Raw genomic sequence first — 22,560 nt, forward strand, 5'->3', positions numbered from 1 at the left:
CTGGCTTTTTCAAGTGTGAGACTGGTGAAACGTTGTCTATGCACATGATGGAATAAAACCACCCTTTCTTTGCAACTTGTGTAGTGCTGCATCATATTTACTATTGTTTGGATTGAGGAACCGACGGACCCAGGTTCCAGCTATGCGGGCACCCCTAACCTCACTTTTCTTCTGGATATTGGTTGTGCCGTTTTTATTTGCATTAGATTGATAGATATGAGATAGATAGATAGATAGATAGATAGATAGATTTGAGATAGATAGATAGATAGATATGAGATAGATAGATATGAGATAGATAGATAGATAGATATGAGATAGATAGATATGAGATAGATAGATAGATAGATATGAGATAGATAGATAGATAGATATGAGATAGATAGATATGAGATAGATATGAGATAGATATGAGATAGATATGAGATAGATAGATATGAGATAGATATGAGATAGATATGAGATAGATAGATAGATAGATATGAGATAGATAGATATGAGATAGATAGATATAAGATAGATAAATATGAGATAGATATAAGATAGATAGATATGAGATAGATAGATATGAGATAGATAGATAAGAGATAGATAGATAAGAGATAGATAGATAGATATGAGATAGATAGATATAAGATAGATAAATATGAGATAGATATAAGATAGATATGAGATAGATAGATATAAGATAGATAGATAGGAGATAGATAGATATGAGATAGATAGATATGAGATAGATAGATATGAGATAGATATAAGATAGATAAATATGAGATAGATATAAGATAGATAGATAGATAGATATAAGAGATAGATATGAGATAGATAGATATAAGATAGATAGATATGAGATAGATAGATATGAGATAGATAGATAGATAGATAGATATAAGAGATAGATATGAGATAGATAATGCTGTGTCTGGAAAAGAGCATCTATGTTTTGCTAATCCTGAATAACACTTTTAATACACATTTTATTCTTACAGATGCAGCAGATTTGTTTGCGCGCTGAGATGATACTCAGTAAATAATAAAGGGGTGATCCAGGAATAGTCACACAGCGCCCCCCCTGCCCTCAGGTTGTGTGTGGTATTGCAGATCAGTTACATTGAAGTGAATGGATCCCAGTTGTAATATCACACACAGCCTGAGGACAGGGGGGCAGAGTTTCTCTCTTCCTGGACAACCCCTTTAGCTGAGTGAACCTGCAGTCCTATGTAAATCCCATTGTGTGCACCCTGTTCCATCTCTACACAATTATGAAGTATTTCTCACCTTGGCCGTCATGTCGTGGACCCAGGAGACGTGTTTGTGGTGCGCAGCTCTTCGCCGCCTTTATAACCTCCCGTCAGGTGCCGCCTATGAATAATGATGGTCGGTGACTGAACTTCCCCATTGCGTTTTTTTCTTCTTCTTCATGTTGTTGAAACCTGAAGCTGAAGGAGGAGGAACAGGTTCCTGGCCGGCGGCCAACAGAAAATCGTAACGACGCACCCTGGTCTGTCACTGCACTTTGTACTCCCCTCAGGTGTTACAAGAAATCGGGCTATTGCGAGGAAAAGGGCGACAAAGTGTGTGGTCTGTGTTATATGGCGCTGTATATGGTGGTGTATATGGTGTATATGGTGGTCTATAGGCTGTATGTGGTGTATATGGTGGTGTATATGGTGGTCTATAGGCTGTATGTGGTGTATATGACGGTGTATATGGTGGTGTATATGGTGGTATATATGGTGGTCTATAGGCTGTATATGGCGGTGTATATGACGGTGTATATGGCGGTGTATATGGTGTATATGACGGTGTATATGGTGGTATATATGGTGGTCTATAGGCTGTATATGGCGGTGTATATGGTGGTCTATAGGCTGTATATGACGGTGTATATGACGGTGTATATGGCGGTGTATATGGTGTATATGGTGGTCTATAAGCTGTATGTGGTGTATATGGTGGTGTATATGGTGTATATGACGGTGTAAATGGTGGTGTATATGGTGGTCTATAGGCTGTATGTGGTGGTGTATATGGTGGTATATATGGTGGTCTATAGGCTGTATATGGCGGTGTATATGGTGGTCTATAGGCTGTATATGACGGTGTATATGGTGGTGTATGTGGGGAATATGATGTAAATGGTGGTGTATATGGTGGTGCATATGGCGGTGTATGTGGTGAATATGGTGTATATGGTGGTCTATAGGCTGTATATGGTGGTGTATATGGTGGTGTACATGGTGTATATAGTGGTGTATGTGGTGTATATGGTCTATATGGTGGTGTATATGGTGTATATGGTCTATAAAGTGGTGTATTTGGTGTATAGAGTGGTGTATATGGTATATATGGCGGTGTATATGGCGGTGTATATAACGGTGTATATGGTGGTGTATATAGTGGTGTATATGGCAGTGTATGTGGTGTATATGGTGGTCTATAGGCTGTATATGGTGGTGTATATGGTGGTCTATAGGCTGTATGTGGTGTATATGGTGGTGTATATGGTGGTCTATAGGCTGTATGTGGTGGTGTATATGGTAGTATATATGGTGGTCTATAGGCTGTATATGGCGGTGTATATGGTGGTCTATAGGCTGTATATGACGGTGTATATGGTGGTGTATATGGTGGTGTATATGACGGTGTATATGGTGGTGTATGTGGGGAATATGGTGTATATGGTGGTGCATATAGCGGTGTATGTGGTGAATATGGTGTATATGGTGGTCTATAGGCTGTATATGGTGGTGTAAATGGCGGTGTATATAACGGTGTATATGGTGGTGTGTATATGGCGGTGTATATGGCGGTGTATATAACGGTGTATATGGTGGTGTATATAGTGCTGTATATGGTGGTCTATAGGCTGTATATGGTGGTGCTTATGGCGGTGTATATGGCGGTGTATATGGCGGTGTATATGGTGGTCTATAGGCTGTATATGGCAGTGTATATGGTGGTCTATAGGCTGTATATGGTGTATATGACGGTGTATATGGTGGTGTATGTGGGGAATATGGTGTATATGGTGGTGTATATGGCGGCGTATGTGGTGAATATGGTGTATATGGTGGTGTATATGGTGCTGTATATGGTGTATATGACGGTGTATATGATGGAGTATATGGTGGTGTATATGGTGGTGTATATGGGGGTCTATAGGGTGTATAGGGCGGTGTATAGGGCGGTGTATAGGGCGGTGTATAGGGCGGTGTATAGGGCGGTGTAAATGGCGGTGTATATAGTGTATATAGTGGTGTATGTGGTGTATATGGTCTATATGGTGGTGTATATGGTGTATATGGTCTATAAAGTGGTGTATTTGGTGTATATGGCGGTGTATGTGGTGTATATGGTGGTGTATATGGTGTATATGGCGGTGTATATGGTGGTGTATGTGGTGTATATGGTGGTGAATATGGTGTATATGGCGGTGTATATGGCGGTGTATATGGCGGTGCATGTGGTGAATATGGTGTATATGGCGGTGTATATGGCGATGTATGTGGTGTATATGGTCTATAAAGTGGTGTATTTGGTGTATAGAGTGGTGTATATGACGGTGTATATGTGGTGAATATGGTGGTATATATAGTGTATATGACGTGGTGTATATGGTGGTGTATATGACGGTGTATATGGTGGTGTATGTGGGGAATATGGTGTAAATGGTGGTGTATATGGCGGTGTATGTGGTGTATGTGGTGGTCTATAGGCTGTATATGGCGGTGTATATGGCGGTGTATATGGCGGTGTATATGGCGGTGTATATGGTGGTGTATATGGTGGTGTATATAGTGGTGTATGTGGTGTATATGGTCTATATGGTGGTGTATATGATCTATAAGGTGGTATATTTGGTGTATAGAGTGTGTATATGGCGGTGTATGTGGTGTATATGGTGGTGTATATGGTGTATATGGCGGTGTATGTGGTGAATATGGTGTATATGGTCGTGTATGGGGTGTATATGGTCTATATGGTGGTGTATATGGTCTATAAAGGGGTGCATATGGTGTATATGACGGTGTATATGTGGTGAATATGTTGGTATATATGGTGTATATGACGTGGTGTATAGGGTGGTGTATATGGTGCATATGGCGGTGTATATGGCATATAGAGTGGTGTATATGGTGGTGTATATGGCATATAGAGTGGTGTATATGGTGTATATGACAGTGTAAAGGGCGGTGTACAGGGCGGTGTACATGGCGGTGTATATGGTGTATATGACGGTGTATAGGGTGGTGTATGGTGGTGTATATGGTGTAAATGGTGTATTTGGTGGTGTATATGGTCTGTATGGCGGTGTATATGGCGGTGTATGTGGTGAATATGGTGTATATGGTGCTGTATGTGGTGTATATGGTGGTCTATAGGCTGTATATGGTGGTGTATATGGCGGTGTATATGGTGGTCTATAGGCTGTATATGGTGGTGTATATGGTGGTCTATAGGCTGTATATGGTGTATATGGTGGTGTATATGGCGGTGTATATAACGGTGTATATGGTGGTGTATATAGTGGTGTATATGGCGGTGTATGTGGTGTATATGGTGGTGTATATGACGGTGTATAGGGTGGTGTAAATGGCGGTGTATATAGTGGTGTATGTGGTGTATATGGTCTATATGGTGGTGTATATGGTCTATAAAGTGGTGTATTTGGTGAATAGAGTGGTGTATATGGTGTATATGTGGTGTATTTGGTGGTGTATATAGCGGTGTATGTGGTGAATATGGTGTATATGGTTGTGTATATAGTGGTGTATATGGTGTATATGGTGGTGTATATGGTCTATAAAGTGGTGTATATGACGGTGTATATGTGGTGAATATGGTGGCATATATGGTGTATATGACGTGGTGTATATGGTGCATATGGCGGTGTATATGGCGTATAGAGTGGTGTATATGGTGCATATGACAGTGTATAGGGTGGTGTACATGGCGGTGTATATGGTGTATATGACGGTGTATAGGGTGGTGCATGGTGGTGTATATGGTGTAAGTGGTGTATATGGTGGTGTATTTGGTGGTGTATATGGTCTGTATGGTGGTGTATATGGTGTTTATGGTGGTGTGTATGTGGTGTATATGGTGGTGTATATGGTCTGTATGGCGGTGTATATGGTGGTGTATAGGGTCTATATAGTGGTGTATAGGGTGGTGTATATGACGGTGTATATAGTGGTGTATATGACGGTGTATATAGGGGTGTGGGTGGTGTATATGGCGGTGTATATAACGGGGTATAGGGTGGTGTATAAGATGGTGTATAGGGTGGTGTATCTGGTGGTGTATAGGGAGATGTGTATGGGGGTGTGTATGGCGGTGTATATGACGGTGTATATGGTATATATGACGGTGTGCATGGCGGTGTATATGGCGGTGTGTATGGCGGTGTATATGGTATATATGGCGGTGTATCTGGCGGTGGGCTGCGCTGGGGTTGGAGGAGATTCATTGGTGCCCAATATCTTCAGGTTATAACCAACGTATCAGATCAGAGGCCGAGATCATGGGCCGTGACGGAAAAGGTCAGGTGTACAACCTCCCTGGTGGTCTAGAGTCAATCCTATCATGTCTGGGATTTTTGGCATTCAAAAATATCAACTTCTTCTCTAGTGATCTAGGAATGAGGTCCCCAACCCAGTCCTCAAGGCCCCACAACATGGTCTATAGCAGAGGTCCCCAACCCAGTCCTCAAGGCTCCACAACATGGTCTATAGCAGAGGTCCCCAACCCAGTCCTCAAGGCCCCACAACATGGTCTATAGCAGAGGTCCCCAACCCAGTCCTCAAGGCTCCACAACATGGTCTATAGCAGAGGTCCCCAACCCAATCCTCAAGGCTCCACAACATGGTCTATAGCAGAGGTCCCCAACCCAGTCCTCAAGGCTCCACAACATGGTCTATAGCAGAGGTCCCCAACCCAGTCCTCAAGGCTCCACAACATGGTCTATAGCAGAGGTCCCCAACCCAGTCCTCAAGGCCCCACAACATGGTCTATAGCAGAGGTCCCCAACCCAGTCCTCAAGGTTCTACAACATGGTCTATAGCAGAGGTCCCCAACCTAGTCCTCAAGGTTCCACAACATGGTCTATAGCAGAGGTCCCCAACCCAGTCCTCAAGGCTCCACAACATGGTCTATAGCAGAGGTCCCCAACCAAGTCCTCAAAACTCCACAACATGGTCTATAGCAGAGGTCTCCAACCCAGTCCTCAAGGCTCCACAGCATGGTCTATAGCAGAGGCCCCCAACCGAGTCCTCAAGGCTCCACAAGATGGTCTATAGCAGAGGTCCCCAACCCAGTCCTCAAAACTCCACAACATGGTCTATAGCAGAGGTCCCCAACCCAGTCCTCAAAACTCCACAACATGGTCTATAGCAGAGGTCCCCAACCCAGTCCTCAAGGCTACCCAACATGGTCTATAGCCGAAGCCCCCAACCCAGTCCTCAAGGCTCCACAACATAGTCTATAGCAGAGATCCCCAACCCAGTCCTCAAGGCTCCACAACATAGTCTATAGCAGAGGTCCCCAACCCAGTCCTCAAGGCTCCACAACATGGTCTATAGCAGAGGTCCCCAACCCAGTCCTCAAGGCTCCACAACATGGTCTATAGCAGAGGTCCCCAACCCAGTCCTCAAGGCTCCACAACATGTCTATAGCAGAGGTCCCCAACCCAGTCCTCAAAACTCCACAACATGGTCTATAGCAGAGGTCCCCAACCCAGTCCTCAAGGCTACACAACATGGTCTATAGCCGAGGTCCCCAACCCAGTCCTCAAGGCTCCACAACATAGTCTATAGCGGAGGTCCCCAACCCAGTCCTCAAAACTCCACAACATGGTCTATAGCAGAGGTCCCCATCCAGTCCTCAAGGCTCCACAACATAATCTATAGCAGAGGTCCCCAACCCAGTCCTCAAGGCTCCACAACATGGTCTATAGCAGAGGTCCCCAACCCAGTCCTCAAGGCTCCACAACATGGTCTATAGCAGAGGTCTCCAACCCAGTCCTCATTGCTCCACGACATGGTCTATAGCAGAGGTCCCAAACCCAGTCCTCAAGGCTACACAACATGTTCTATAGCAGAGGTCTCCAACCCAGTCCTCAAGGCTACACAACATGGTCTATAGCAGAGGTCCCCAACCCAGTCCTCAAGGCTCCACAACATTATCTATAGCAGAGGTCCCCAACCCTGTCCTCATTGCTCCACGACATGATCTATAGCAGAGGTCCCAAACCCAGTCCTCAAGGCTACACAACATGTTCTATAGCAGAGGTCTCCAACCCAGTCCTCAAGGCTACACAACATGGTCTATAGCAGAGGTCCCCAACCCAGTCCTCAAGGCTCCACAACATTATCTATAGCAGAGTTCCCCAACCCTGTCCTCAAGGCTCCACAACATGTTCTATAGCAGAAGTCCCCAACCCAGTCCTCAAGGCTCCACAAAACAGTCTTTAGCAGAGGTCCCCACCCCAGTCCTCAAGGCTCCACAACATGGTCTATAACAGAGGTCCCTAACCCAGTCCTCAAGGCTCCACAACATGGTCTATAGCAGAGGTCCCCAACCCAGTCCTCAAGGCTCTGCAACATGGTCTATAGCAGAGGTCCTCAATGCTCCACAACATGGTCTATATCAGAGGTCCCCAACCCAGTCCTCAAGGCTCCACAACATGGTCTATAGCAGAGGTCCCCAACCTAGTCCTCAAGGCTCCACAACATGGTCTATAGCAGAGGTCCTCAACCCAGTCCTCAAGGCTCCACAACATGGTCTATAGCAGAGGTCTCCAACCCAGTCCTCAAGAATCCACAACATGTTCTATAGCAGAGGTCCCCAACCCAGTCCTCAATGCTCCACAACATGGTCTATAGCAGAGGTCCCCAATCCAGTCCTCAAGGCTCCACAACATGGTCTATAGCAGAGATCCACAACCCAGTCCTCAAGGCTCCACAACATGGTCTATAGCAGAGGTCCCCAACCCAGTCATCAAGGCTCCACAACATGGTCTATAGCAGAGATCCCCAACCCAGTCCTCAAGGCTCCACAACATGGTCTATAACAGAGGTCCCCAACCCAGTCATCAAGACTCCACAACATGGTCTATAGCAGAGGTCCCCAACCCAGTCCTCAAAACTCCACAACATGGTCTATAGCAGAGGTCCCCAACCCAGTCCTCAAGGTTCCCCAACATGGTCTATAGCAGAGGTCTTCTTCTCAACATAATCAGACCACAGGTGTGCACGTAATGGGTGGCTTCCCTATGTCTATCTCAGGGCTCCGTCTCCTGAGTGTAGTAAACCATATATATAGAAATAGACATAGACTGGGAATTGCACTTAAAAAGTTCTTTATCTCCAAATTCATCCATGTACAAAACAGTAGAGAGATATACAGAACATAATCACCCGGTGCTCAATAGACTGCTCAGAGGTTATTCCACTCGGTGTCTTCAGAACCTTCCATCCCAGACTTGCTGCTTGCTGGACGGTGCGTTCCTGGCCATGTGGACGCTAATTCTGAGGGGGGGTGAAAACGCTCGCTGGCATGCGAGCTGCTGGACATTTCAGGAGTCTCCTCCCTTTCTCAACATAGTTCCTGTGCACCCACCACCATACACTTATACAGGTACGTTCTCTCGCGAGAATTCATTTCTACATACAAAAAATAAAATAAAACCAGGATTCTGATCGGACAGTATTTATAGAAAGACATTAAAATTACAGCTTTCATTAATTCCCTTAGGTGCTAGAGAATCGAGACAGTGTATCCAAAAGACTTCTCTTTGGTTTAATTTTTTCTTTATCTGTTCACTATTCATACCCTCTATTTCTTCCAGTATTAACCATTTCAGCTCACTTATCTGATGCCCATTCGTGACGAAATGTCTAGCCAGACTCGTTTCCCCAAATTTCTCTCGACTATAGTCTTCGGATACACTATCTCCATTCTCTGTTTTCTTCTTAACCCCTTAAGGACGCAGGACGTAAATGTACGTCCTGGTGAGGTGGTACTTAACGCACCAGGACGTACATTTACGTCCTAAGCATAACCGCGGGCATCAGAGCGATGCCCGTGTCATGCGCGGCTGATCCCGGCTGCTGATCGCAGCCAGGGACCCGCCGGCAATGGCCGACGCCCGCGATCTCGCGGGCGTCCGCCATTAACCCCTCAGGTGCCGGGATCAATACAGATCCCGGCATCTGCAGGAGTTCGCGATTTAAATGAACGATCGGATCGCCCCCAGCGCTGCTGCGGGGATCCGATCATTCATAACGCCGCACAGAGGTCCCCTCTCCTTCCTCCGTGCGGCTCCCGGCGTCTCCTGCTCTGGTCTGTGATCGAGCAGACCAGAGCAGGAGATGACCGATAATACTGATCTGTTCTATGTCCTATACATAGAACAGATCAGTATTAGCAATCATGGTATTGCTATGAATAGTCCCCTATGGGGACTATTCAAGTGTAAAAAAAAATGTTAAAAAATGTAAAAGTAAAAAAAAAAGTGAAAAATCCCCTCCCCCAATAAAAAAGTAAAACGTCCGTTTTTTCCTATTTTACCCCCAAAAAGCGTAAAAAAACATTTTTTATAGACATATTTGGTATCGCCGCGTGCGTAAATGTCCGAACTATTAAAATAAAATGTTAATGATCCCGTACGGTGAACGGCGTGAACGAAAAAAAAAAAAAAAAGTCCGAAATTCCTACTTTTTTAATACATTTTATTAAAAAAAAAATTATAAAAAGTGTATTAAAAGTTTTTTATATGCAAATGTGATATTAAAAAAAAGTACAGATCATGGCGCAAAAAATGAGCCCCCATACCGCCGCTTATATGGAAAAATAAAAAAGTTAGAGGTCATCAAAACAAAGGGATTATAAACGTACTTATTTGGTTAAAAAGTTTGTGATTTTTTTTAAGCGCAACAATAATATAAAAGTATATAATAATGGGTATCATTTTAATCGTATTGACCCTAAGAATAAAGAACACATGTAATTTTTTCCATAAATTGTACGGCGTGAAAACAAAACCTTCCAAAATTAGCAAAATTGCGTTTTTCGTTTTAATTTCCCCACAAAAATAGTGTTTTTTGGTTGCGCCATACATTTTATGATATAATGAGTGATGTCATTACAAAGGACAACTGGTCACGCAAAAAACAAGCCCCATACTAGTCTGTGGATGATAATATAAAAGAGTTATGATTTTTAGAAGGCGAGGAGGAAAAAATGAAAACGTAAAAATTAAATTGTCTGAGTCCTTAAGGCCAAAATGGGCTGAGTCCTTAAGGGGTTAAACAACCTGATGGAGCTTCTATGTTCATTTAATCTAATTTTCATTGCACGAACTGTCTGTCCCACGTATGCCATTCCACATGGACATTTCAACATATAAATAACTTGTTTCGAATCGCATGTATGAAAACCTTTTAATTTATTTTTATTCCCACGTGAAGGATGTATTACATTATCACCCCTAATTATACTTTTACAATTTTGGCATGACCTACAAGGGAACGTCCCCACTTTCTGTGTTCTTAAAAATGATTGTCTACTCTCCTTTTTCTCTGCTGTATCTGCTCTAATCATTGAGAAAGGGAGGAGACTCCTGAAATGTCCAGCAGCTCGCATGCCAGCGAGCGTTTTCACCCCCCCCCCCTCAGAATTAGCGTCCACATGGCCAGGAACGCACCGTCCAGCAAGCAGCAAGTCTGGGATGGAAGGTTCTGAAGACACCGAGTGGAATAACCTCTGAGCAGTCTATTGAGCACCGGGTGATTATGTTCTGTATATCTCTCTACTGTTTTGTACATGGATAAATTTGGAGATAAAGAACTTTTTAAGTGCAATTCCCAGTCTATGTCTATTTCTATATCTATAGCAGAGGTCCCCAACCCATTCCTCAAGGCTCCACAATATGTCTATAGCAGAGGTTCCCAACCCAGTCCTCAAGGCTACACAACATGGTCTAAAGCAGAGGTCCCCAACCCAGTCCTCAAGGCTCCAGAGCATGGTCTATAGCAGAGGTCCCCAAAATGGTCTTCAAGGCTCCACAACATAGTCTATAGCAGAGGTCCCCAACCCAGTCCTCAAGGCTCCAGAGCATGGTCTATAGCAGAGGTCCCCAACATGGTCTTCAAGGCTCCACAACATGGTCTATAGCAGAGGTCCCCAACCCAGTCCTCAAGGCTCCACAACATGGTCTATAGCAGAGGTCCCCAACCCAGTCCTCAAGGCTTCACAACCTGGTCTATAGCAGAGGTCCCTAAACTAGTCCTCAAGGCTCCACAACATGGTCTATAGCAGAGGTCCCCAACTCAGTCCTCAAGGCTCGACAATATGGTCTGGGGAGGAATTAGACGTGGTCCTCTGTGATGGGGAGGAATTAGACGTGGTCCTCTGTGATGGGGAGGAATTAGACGTGGTCCTCTGTGGAGGTAGGGTGGAATTAGACGTGGTCCTCTGTGGTGGTGGGGAGGAATTAGACGTGGTCCTATGTGGTGGGCAACAATTATACGTGTCCTCTGTGGTGGGTAGGAATTAGACGTGGTCCTCTGTGGTGGGGAGGAATTAGACGTGGTCCTCTGTGTAGGTGGGGAGGAATTAGACGTGGTCCTCTGTGGTGGTGGGGAGGAATTAGATGTGTCCTCTGCTGGGGTGGGGAGGAATTAGACGTGGTCCTCTGCAGTGGTGGGGAGGAATTAGACGTGGTCCTCTGCGGTGGTGGGGAGGAATTAGACGTGGTCCTCTGCAGTGTTGGGGAGGAATTAAACATGGTCCTCTGTGGTGGTGGGGAGGAATTAGACGTGGTCCTCTGCAGTGGTGGGGAGGAATTAGACGTGGTCCTCTGTGGTGGTGGGGAGGAATTAGACATGGTCCTCTGTGGTGGTGGGGAGGAATTAGACGTGGTCCTCTGTGGTGGCGGGGAGGAATTAGACGTGGTCCTCTGGTGGTGGGGAGGAATTAGACATGGTCCTCTGTGGTGGTGGGGAGGAATTAGACATGGTCCTCTGTGGTGGTGGGGAGGAATTAGACGTGGTCCTCTGCGGTGGTGGGGAGGAATTAGACGTGGTCCTCTGCGGTGGTGGGGAGGAATTAGACGTGGTCCTCTGTTTTCATACTTGTGGATGTGAGGATTGAATTTTTCCACAAATAGCAGCTATAAGTGATGTCTTAAAGTGGTGCTCCAGTGGAAAACTTTTTTTTTGTTTTTTTTGTTTATCAACTGGTGCCAGAAAGTTAAACAGATTTGTATATTACTTCTATTAAAAAATCTTAATCCTTCCAGTACTTATTAGCTGCTGAATATTCTTAGAAAATTATTTTCTTTTTGGAACACAGTGCTCTCTGCTAACATCACAAGCACAGTGCTCTCTGCTGACATCTCTGTCCATTTTAGGAACTGTCCAGAGCAGCATATGTTTGCTATGGGGATTTTCTCCTCCTCTGGACAATTCCTAAAATGGACAGAGATGTCACCAGAAAGCACTGTGCTCATGATGTCAGCAGAGAGCACTGTGTTCCAAAAAGAAAAGAATTTCCTCTGTAGTATTTAGCAGCTATACTGGAAGGATTAAGATTTTTTAATAGAAGTAATTTACAAATCTGTCTTTCTGGCACCAGTTGATAAAAAAAAAAGTTTTCCTCCGGAGTACCCCTTTAAATAATGTCTCAAAGGCAAGGAAACTTCAGACTCAATGGGGCAGATTTATCAAAGCCTGTGCAGAGGAAAAGTTGCCCAGTTGCCCATAGCAACCAATTAGATTGCCTCTTTCACTTTGAACAAGGCCTCTGAAAAATGAAAGAAGCGATCTGATTGGTTGCTATGGGCAACTGGGCAACTTTTCCTCTGGGCAAGTTTTAATAAATCTCCCCCTATATCTTCATATGGCCTCGACGTCTACCCATGGCCTCGACGTCTACCCATGGCCTCGACGTCTACCCATGGCCTCGACGTCTACCCATGGCCTCGACGTCTACCCATGGCCTCGACGTCTACCCATGGCCTCGACGTCTACCCAAGGCCTCGACGTCTACCCACGGCCTCGACGTCTACCCACGGCCTCGACGTCTACCCACGGCCTCGACGTCTACCCACGGCCTCGACGTCTACCCACGGCCTCGACGTCTACCCACGGCCTCGACGTCTACTCACGGCCTAAACGTTTACTCACGACCTCAACGTCTGCTCACGACCTCAACGTCTGCTCAGGGCCTCAACATCTACTCAGGGCCTCAACGTCTACTCATGGCCTCAACTTCTACTGATGGCCTCAACTTCTCATGAACTTAACGTCTACTCATGGCCTCAACGTCTACTCATAGCCTCAACTTCTACTCATAACCTCAATGTATACTCATGGCCTAAATGTCTACTCATGACCTCAACATCTACTAAAGACCTCAATGTCTACTCAGGGCCTCAACGTCTACTCTTGGCCTCAACGTCTTCTCATGGCCTCAATGTCTTCTCATGGCCTCAAGGTCTACTCAAGGCCCCAACGTCTACTCAAGGCCCCAACGTCTACTCAAGGCCCCAACATCTACTCATGGCCTCAATGTTACATAGTTACATAGTTAGTACGGTCGAAAAAAGACATATGTCCATCAAGTTCAACCAGGGAATTAAGGGGTAGGGGTGTGGCGCGATATTGGAGAAGGGATGGGATTTTATATTTCTTCATAAGCATTAATGTTCTTTTGTTCCAGGAATGTATCTAATCCTGTTTTAAAGCTGTTAATTGTTCCTGCTGTGACCAGTTCCTGAGGTAGACCGTTCCATAAATTCACAGTCCTCACGGTAAAGAAGGCGTGTCGCCCCTTGCGTCTCTGCACCCTTTCCAACTCCGCAGTGTCCCTTTTATGGACAGGTGCCCAAAACTGAACAGCATATTCCAGGTGAGGCCGTACCAATGCTTTATAAAGGGGGAGTATTATGTCCCTGTCCCTTGAGTCCATGCCTCTTTTGATACATGACAATATCCTGCCGGCTTTGGAAGCAGCAGCCTGACATTGTGCTATTCTGTAATCTGTGATCTATAAGTCACCCAGATCCTTCTCTACCAGTGACTCTGCCAGTTTAATCCCCCCTAAGACATACGATGCTGCAGGTTATTAGTATACACAGCTCCCCTCTATATACACAGCCCCCCCCCACTATATACACAGCCCCCCCTCTATATACACAGCCCCCCTAAGACATACGACGCTGCAGGTTATTAGTACCCAGATGCATAACTTTACATTAATCCACATTGAACCTCATTTGCCAAGTGGAGGCCCAGACACTTAGTCTATCCAAGTCATCTTGTAACTTATGCACATCCTCTATAGACTGTACCGTGCTACAAAGCTTGGTGTCATCTGCAAAGATAGAAACAGAGCTGTTAATACCATCCTCTATATTATTGATAAATAAATTAAACAACAGCGGGCCCAGTACTGAACCTTGGGGTACACCACTAATAACCGGGGACCAATCAGAGTACGAATCATTGACCCCCACTCTCTGGGTACGATCCATGAGCCAGTGTTCAATCCAGTTACAAACTAAAATTTCCAAACCCAAAGACCTTAACTTACCTGTCAGACGTCTATGAGGGACAGTATCAAATGCTTTGGCAAAATCCAGAAACACTATATCCACAGCCATTCCTCTATATACACAGCCCCCCTCTATATACACAGCCCCCCCTATATACACAGCCCCCCTCTATATACACAGCCCCCCTCTATATACACAGCCCCCCCTCTATATACACAGCCCCCCCTCTATATACAAACCCCCCTCTATATACACAGCCCCCCCTCTATATACACAGCCCCCCCTCTATATACACAGCCCCCCTCTATATACACAGCCCCCCTCTATATACACAGCCCCCCCTCTATATACACAGCCCCCCTCTATATACACAGCCCCCTCTATATACACAGCCCCCCTCTATATACAGAGCCCCCCTCTATATACACAGCTCCCCTCTATATACACAGCCCCCCTCTATATCCACAGCCATTCCTCTGTCAAGGCTTCTACTCACCTCTTCATAAAAGCAGATTAGATTGGTGACACCTTCTCTCCTTAGTAAACCCATGCTGGCTATCACTTATAATACTATTATCCCCTATGTATTCCTGTATGTAATCCCTTATAAGTCCTTCAAACAATTTACCCACAATGCACGTTAAACTTACCGGTCTATAGTTTCCTGGACAAGACCTAGAGCCCTTTTTGAAGATTGGCACCACATTCGCCTTGCGCCAGTCCTTTGGCACAATACCAGACACCAGAGAATCTCTAAATATCATGAACAGGGGTACAGATATTACTGAACTTACCTCTCTAAGAACTCTTGGGTGCAATCCATCTGGTCCTGGAGATTTGCTTACATTTAAATTACTTAACTTACCTTGTACCATCTCTACATTAAGCCAGTTCAGTACATTACATGATGTGTTACCAGCACTGACCTGTACATGATGTGTTACCAGCACTGACCTGTACATGATGTAATACTAGCACTGACCTGTACATGATGTGTTACCAGCACTGACCTGTACATGATGTGTTGCCAGCACTGACCTGTACATGATGTGTTACCAGCACTGACCTGGCCAATGTCAGCTCCTTTTTCCATAGTGTATACAGAACTAAAGAACCCATTCAGTAGCTCCGCCTTCTCTTTATCGCCTGTGACAACCTCCCCATTATCATTATTAAGGGGTCCTACATGCTCTGTCCTTGTTTTTTTTTGCATTTATATATCTAAAAAAATATTTAGGATTAGTTTTGCTTTCTTTGGCCACCTGTCTCTCGTTTTGAATTTTTGCTGTTTTTATTAAATTTTTACAGATTTTATTAAGCTTTTTGTACTGTTTAAATGTTATTGCTGACCCATCAGATTTGTATTTTTTGAAGGCTATTTTTTTGTTGTTTATTGCTCTTTTACCTCATTTGTCAGCCATGTAAGATTTAGTTTTAATCGTTTATATTTGTTCCCCTTTGGTATAGAGTTGATTTAAAGATGTCCCATTTACCTTCTGTATCAGTATTTGAGAACACCTCCCCCAGTCTATGTCCTGTAGTGCAGATCTCAGCCCAGAGAAATTTGCCTTTTTAAAGTTATATGTTTTTGCCTTCCCCGCCTGTCTTTGTTTTCTACATTTTAAGTCAAAAGTAACTATATTGTGGTTGCTATTCCCAAGGTTTTCCCGCACAATTACATTACCAATCAGCTCTGCGTTGTTGGAAATGATCAGATCCAACAAGGCATCACTTCTTGTTGGGTCCTCCACAAACTGGCCCATAAAATTATCCTGCAATAAATTTAGGAATTGACGCCCCTTTGTAGTTTTAGTCAGCCCCCGACCCCAATCTATATCTGGATAGTTAAAATCTCCCATTATTACCACTGTACCTGCCCGGGCGGCCCTCTCTATTTGTTTATGAAGCTGAACTTCTATCTCAATGTTTACTCATGGCCTCAATGTCTACTCACGGCCTCAACGTCTGCTCATGGCCCCAACATCTACATAAGGCCTCAACATGTACTCAAGGCCTCAACATGTACTCAAGGCCTCAACATCTACTCATGGCCCCAACGTCTACTCAAGGCCTCAACATCTTCTCATTGCCTCAACATCTACTCATGGCCTCAACATCTTCTCATTGCCTCAACATCTACTCATGGCCTCAACATCTACTCATGGCCCCAACATCTACTCAAGGCCTCAACATCTACTCATGACCTCAACGTCTACTCATGGCCTCAACGTCTACTCATGGCCTCAACGTCTACTCATGGCCTCAACGTCTACTCATGGCCTCAACGTCTACTCATGGCCTCAACGTCTACTCATGGCCTCAACGTCTACTCATGGCCTCAACGTCTACTCATGGCCTCAACATCTACTCATGGCCTCAACGTCTACTCATGGCCTCAACTTCTTTTCATGAACTTAACGTCTACTCATGGCCTCAACGTCTACTCAAGGCCCCAACTTCTACTCATGGCCTCAACTTCTACTCATGGCCTCAACTTCTACTCATGGCCTCAACTTCTACTCATGGCCTCAACTTCTACTCATGGCCTCAACTTCTTCTCATGAACGTTACATCTACTCATGGCCTCAACGTCTACTCATGACCTTAATGATCATGACCTGATTACTATAGTTTATACTGATAATAGCGCAGACCCCGGCTTAAAATTAGCGCAGATTTCTACTTTTAAGTCATGGACGACGGCTGCAAAATAATTTTGAGTGCACGAGGCAGCGGGATACGTTATACTATATAAGTAAATATTATAGGCTGAAACCACGCAGCTAATAGCGTTTCACAGCGAGTCAATAAACAGGCGTAAAGATGATTACGTCTACTCATGGCCTCAACAACTACTCATGACCTCAACGTCTACTCATGACCTCAACGTCTACTCATGACCTCAACGTCTACTCAGGACCTCAACGTCTACTCAGGGCCTCAACTTCTACTCAGGGTCTCAACTTCTACTCTTGGCCTCAACGTTTACTCTTGGCCTCAACGTCTACTCTTGGCCTCAACGTCTACTCTTGGCCCCAATGTCTACTCATGCCCCCAACGTCTACTCAAGGCCCCAACGTCTACTCATGGCCTCAACGTCTACTCATGGACCCAACGTCTACTCAAGGCCTCAACATGTACTCAAGGCCTCAACATGTACTCAAGGCCTCAACATCTACTCATGGCCCCAACATCTACTCAAGGTCTCAACATCTACTCATGACCTCAACATCTACTCATGGCCTCAACGTCTTCTCATGAACTTAGAACTTAACGTCTACTCATGGCCTCAACTTCTACTCATGTCCTCAACTTCTTTTCGTGAACTTAACATCTACTCATGGCCTCAACTTCTTCTCATGAACTTAATGATCATGACCTGATTTACTATAGTTTATACTGGTAATTAGTGTTGCTCGCGAATATTCGCAATGCAAATTTTATTCGTGAATATTGCATATTCGCAAATGAGCGAATATTCGCGAATATAGCACTATATATTCGCAATTACGAATATTCGTTTTTTTTTCTTGTTTTCTGTTTTTTCCCACAGTACACATCACAGTGATCATCCCTCTCTGATTCCAGCTTGTGTGGAGTAAAGAAGGCTCTAATACTACTGTGTGAGACTGGCGTACGGATTTTCGCATATGTGAAAATTTGCATATGCTAATTCCCACATATGCGAATTTTCGCTTAGTCAAATTTTAGCATTTGCTAATTTTCGCATATGCAAATTTTTGTTCATACATTGTAAATATTGCGAATTCAAATATGGCCTATGCCGCTCAACACTACTGGTAATGGCGCAGACCCTGGCTTTACATTAGCGCAGATTTCTACTTTTAAGTCATGGACGACGGCTGCAAAATACGAGGCAGCGGGATACATTAGTGCTATATAAGTAAATATTATTATAGGCTGACACCACGCAGCTAATAGCGATTCACAGCAAGTCAATAAACAGGCGTAGAGATGATTATTTATGTTTTCTATAACATGTCAGTAATGAACTTAGTCCGTGTTCAGATTAGTAACATAAACAATAGAAGGCGTACGCCGCGCTCCGGTCTGACGCCTCCTACTGCGTGTCCCGTCTTGTTCACCCCATCGGCTGCCAACATTATCAGAGCCGAAGAACCTGTCAGACTGGCCGTCACTTTATATAACACCAAGAAGTCATTAAAGGTTATCAGAATAATCAAGGTCAATGACCGACATCACGGCAGGTGCAGTATTGTAAGTCACCACTAGATGTCGCCGTCTCTTATGATGACAACAATGAAGACTAAAATAATGTAGATTCTGGAGAAGAGCGAATAGATGTGAAAATCATTCTCCTTGTATTAGAGCAGTGGTCTCCAAACTGTGGACCTCCAGATGTTGTAAAACTACAGCTCCCAGCATGCCCTGACTGCATCACTCATTCTATAGGGCAGTGGTCTCCAAACTGTGGACCTCCAGCTGTTACATAACTACAACTCCCAGCATGTCCTGACTGCATCGCTCATTGTATAGGGCAGTGGTCTCCAAACTGTGGACCTCCAGATTTTGTAAAACTACAACTCCCACCATGTCCTGACTGCATCACTCATTGTATAGGACAGTAGTCTCCAAACTGTGGACCTCCAGATGTTACACAACTACAACTCCCAGCATGTCCTGACTGTATCACTCATTGTATAGGACAGTGGTCTCCAAACTGTGGACCTCCAGATGTTACACAACTACAACTCCCAGCATGTCCTGACTGCATCACTCATTGTATAGGACAGTGGTCTCCAAACTGTGCACCTCCAGATGATGTAAAACTACAACCCCCAGCATGTCCTGACTGCATCACTCATTGTATAGGACATTGGGCTCCAAACTGTGCACCTCCAGATGATGTAAAACTACAACCCCCAGCATGTCCTGACTGCATCACTCATTGTATAGGACAGTGGTCTGCAAACTGTGGACCTCCAGATGTTATTAAACTACAACTCCCAGCATGTCCTGACTGCATCACTTATTGTATAGGGCAGTGGTCTCCAAACTGTGCACCTCCAGATGTTACAAGACTACAACTCTCAGCATGTCCTGACTGCATCACTCATTGTATAGGACAGTGGTCTCCAAACTGTGGACCTCCAGATGTTACACGACTACAACTCCCAGCATGCCCTGACTGCATCACTCATTGTATAGGACAGTGGTCTCCAAACTGTGGACCTCCAGCTGTTGCTAAACTACAACTCCCAGCATGTCCTGTCTGCATCACTCATTGTATAGGACAGTGGTCTCCAAACTGTGGACCTCCAGATGTTACACAACTACAACTCCCAGCATGTCCTGACTGCATCACTCATTGTATAGGGCAGTGGTCTCTAAACTGTGCACCTCCAGATGTTACACAACTACAACTCCCAGCATGTCCTGACTGCATCACTCATTGTATAGGACAGTGGTCTCCAAACTGTGCACCTCCAGATGTTACACAACTACAACTCCCAGCATGTCCTGACTGCATCACTCATTGTATAGGGCAGTGGTCTCCAAACTGTGGACCTCCAGATGTTACACGACTACAACTCCCAGCATGCCCTGACTGCATCACTCATTGTATAGGACAGTGGTCTCCAAACTGTGAACCTCCAGCTGTTGCTAAACTACAACTCCCAGCATGTCCTGACTGCATCACTCATTGTATAGGACAGTGGTCTCCAAACTGTGAACCTCCAGATGTTACACAACTACAACTCCCAGCATGTCCTGACTGCATCACTCATTGTATAGGGCAGTGGTCTCCAAACTGTGGACCTCCAGATGTTGCTTTTGCAAAACAACTCCCAACATGTCCGGACAGAAGGATAGCCTGGCTGTCGGGACATGTTGGGAGTTGTAGTTTTGCAACAGCTGGAGGCACCCTGGTTGGGAAATACTGGTCTAAGTGAATTATATTAAATTGTATCACTTAGTGATTTTGCTGGTTTAACCGCACACAATGGTTTGTTAATACGTGCGCAGTAGCTTCGGAATAGTTTAGTAAGATACAGTTTGAAAAAATATTGAAATAAAAAAAAAAAAAGAACTGGACAAAAACTCGAAAAAAAGCCTTACTGTCCAACTGAGAATTAGAATTTTTAAAGTCATCCGATTTATTGTTTTTGCCTCGGATTTCATCGGATTCTGATTGTCAGATGTAAAGATCGCGGTGTGAACGCGGCCCAAGAAAATACATAAAGGAGAAGATAAGAAGAATTCCTCCTTAACATTTTGGAGACAATTTAAATCCCTGTCCGGCGGCGTCACATGATCCCGGCCGGGCGATTACTCTTCACACCTTCCCAGCCGCGCTCTTTGTTGACAATAATGACATCACCGGGAGAACCATGAGTCATTTCCTCAATCAACCGGTTTACCGTGATACAAGAGATGCAAGTAACCTACTTTTACAGAAGTGTTTCCCAACCAGGGTGCCCCAAGCTGGTGAAAAACTACAAATCCCAGCATGGCCTGAAGCAAGAGCTTGTCTGGCTCCTTCAGAGCTCTCCCTAAAAGGTAAATCAGGGCTTTCTTCTCAGCTCATCTCTTAGTGTAGTTTTTCCCAGTCATGGTGTCTCTAACTGTTGCAAAACTACAACTCCCAGCATGCCCGGACAGCCGAAGGCCTATCTGGTTCCTTTAGAGGATCCACGATGTCCCTAAAAGATAAATCAGGGCTGTCCTCTCAGCTCATCCCTTAGTGCAGTAGTCTTCATACTGCAGCCCTCCAGCTGTTGTAAAACTCCAAATCACAGTATGCCTGGACAGCCAAAGACTTGTTTGCCTTCTCACTGTCCCTGAAAGGTAAATTAAGGATTCCCTCTCATTTCAGAACCTTTTGGCTGTCAGGACATGCTGGAAGTTGTATGCTATGAGTTTTACAACTTTTAGGGCACTTTTCTGCAACAAAAGGGGTATGGCCCATGTGAAAGGGGTGTGGCTTAAGACGTGACATTGTGCACCAAAAATGCACTGGAATTTGACCCAAATTAAAGGGTTTTTCCAGCAAAAAGTTTTTGTTTTAATAAACTGTACTTATTCCCCTCACTCCCCCTGCAGCCTCCGCTTTCCCGGTGTCTGGTCTCAACCGAAGCCAACTTTCTGGAGTTGTGGTCAAAACATCACATTGCTGGTTGGCCAATCATCGTCTGAGGCCAGTGATTGGCTGAGCGGCAATGTCATGTGCCAACTATAGCACCAGGAAGTGGAGTTCAGGGGAGCCTGGGTGCCCAGATAACAGAGGCTGCGGGGGGAGGGGGGTAAGTGCGGGATTTTTTATCTTATCAAACAGTCTGGGCAACATTTAAAAAAAATTGTTTTTCTGGGGGAAAAAAAGCCAGTGGTCTCCAAAGTTTGAGCCCCCAAATGTAGCAAAACTACAACTCCCAGCATGCTGGGAGTTGCAGTGTTGCAACGATAAAATGGCAAAACTGGCAGGACAATTCCTGTCATGTCATCTTCTACTGTTTTTTATTTTATTTTTTATATTGAGTCCTTATATTGGAGTAAATTATATTGGCAAAGTTTTTTTTGCCATGCCGGGCTTTTGTGGTGTCTGGTTTGAGGTATTGCTCTAACCCCCCCCCCCCCCCCCCAGCTTATTTAAGGATTCATTTCCCTCTGTTCAGGTGTCTATGATATTGTTCTGCTGCCATGTATGGTCTTTGGATCTTGTCCAGTCTGTAGTGCACTTGGTATTTGTTTTTTGCTGGAGAAATGAATCCATGCCAGGTTTTTGTGGGGTCTGGTTTGAGGTTTTGCTCCTTCCACCCCAATTCCCTCTGTTCAGGTGTCTGATATTGTTCTGCCGCCATGTATATTCTGTGGGTCTTGTCCAGTATGTGGTGCACTTAGCATTTGTTTTTGGCTGGAGCAATGGATCCATGCCGGGTTTTTGTGGTGTTTGGTTTGAGGTTTGGGTCATGTCCCCTATCTCCCTCCATTCATGTGCTGATGATATTGTTTTGCTGCCA

The 22,560-nt window shown here is 44.7% G+C and overlaps 1 protein-coding gene across 1 annotated transcript in view; it reads right to left on the reverse strand.

Moving 5' to 3' along the window:
* Window positions 1–1,464, reverse strand: part of LOC130296988 (interleukin-17D-like) — a 31,112-nt gene extending 29,648 nt beyond the window's left edge. The window contains exon 1 of the mRNA XM_056549116.1: window positions 1,279–1,464. Coding sequence (XP_056405091.1) covers window positions 1,279–1,290 — 12 coding nt within the window. The 5' untranslated portion in view covers window positions 1,291–1,464. The remainder of the gene's footprint in view (window positions 1–1,278) is intronic.
* Window positions 1,465–22,560: the final 21,096 nt, after the last annotated feature.

The sequence above is a fragment of the Hyla sarda genome, chromosome 12 (assembly GCF_029499605.1).
Source record: "Hyla sarda isolate aHylSar1 chromosome 12, aHylSar1.hap1, whole genome shotgun sequence".
Lineage (NCBI taxonomy): Eukaryota > Metazoa > Chordata > Amphibia > Anura > Hylidae > Hyla > Hyla sarda.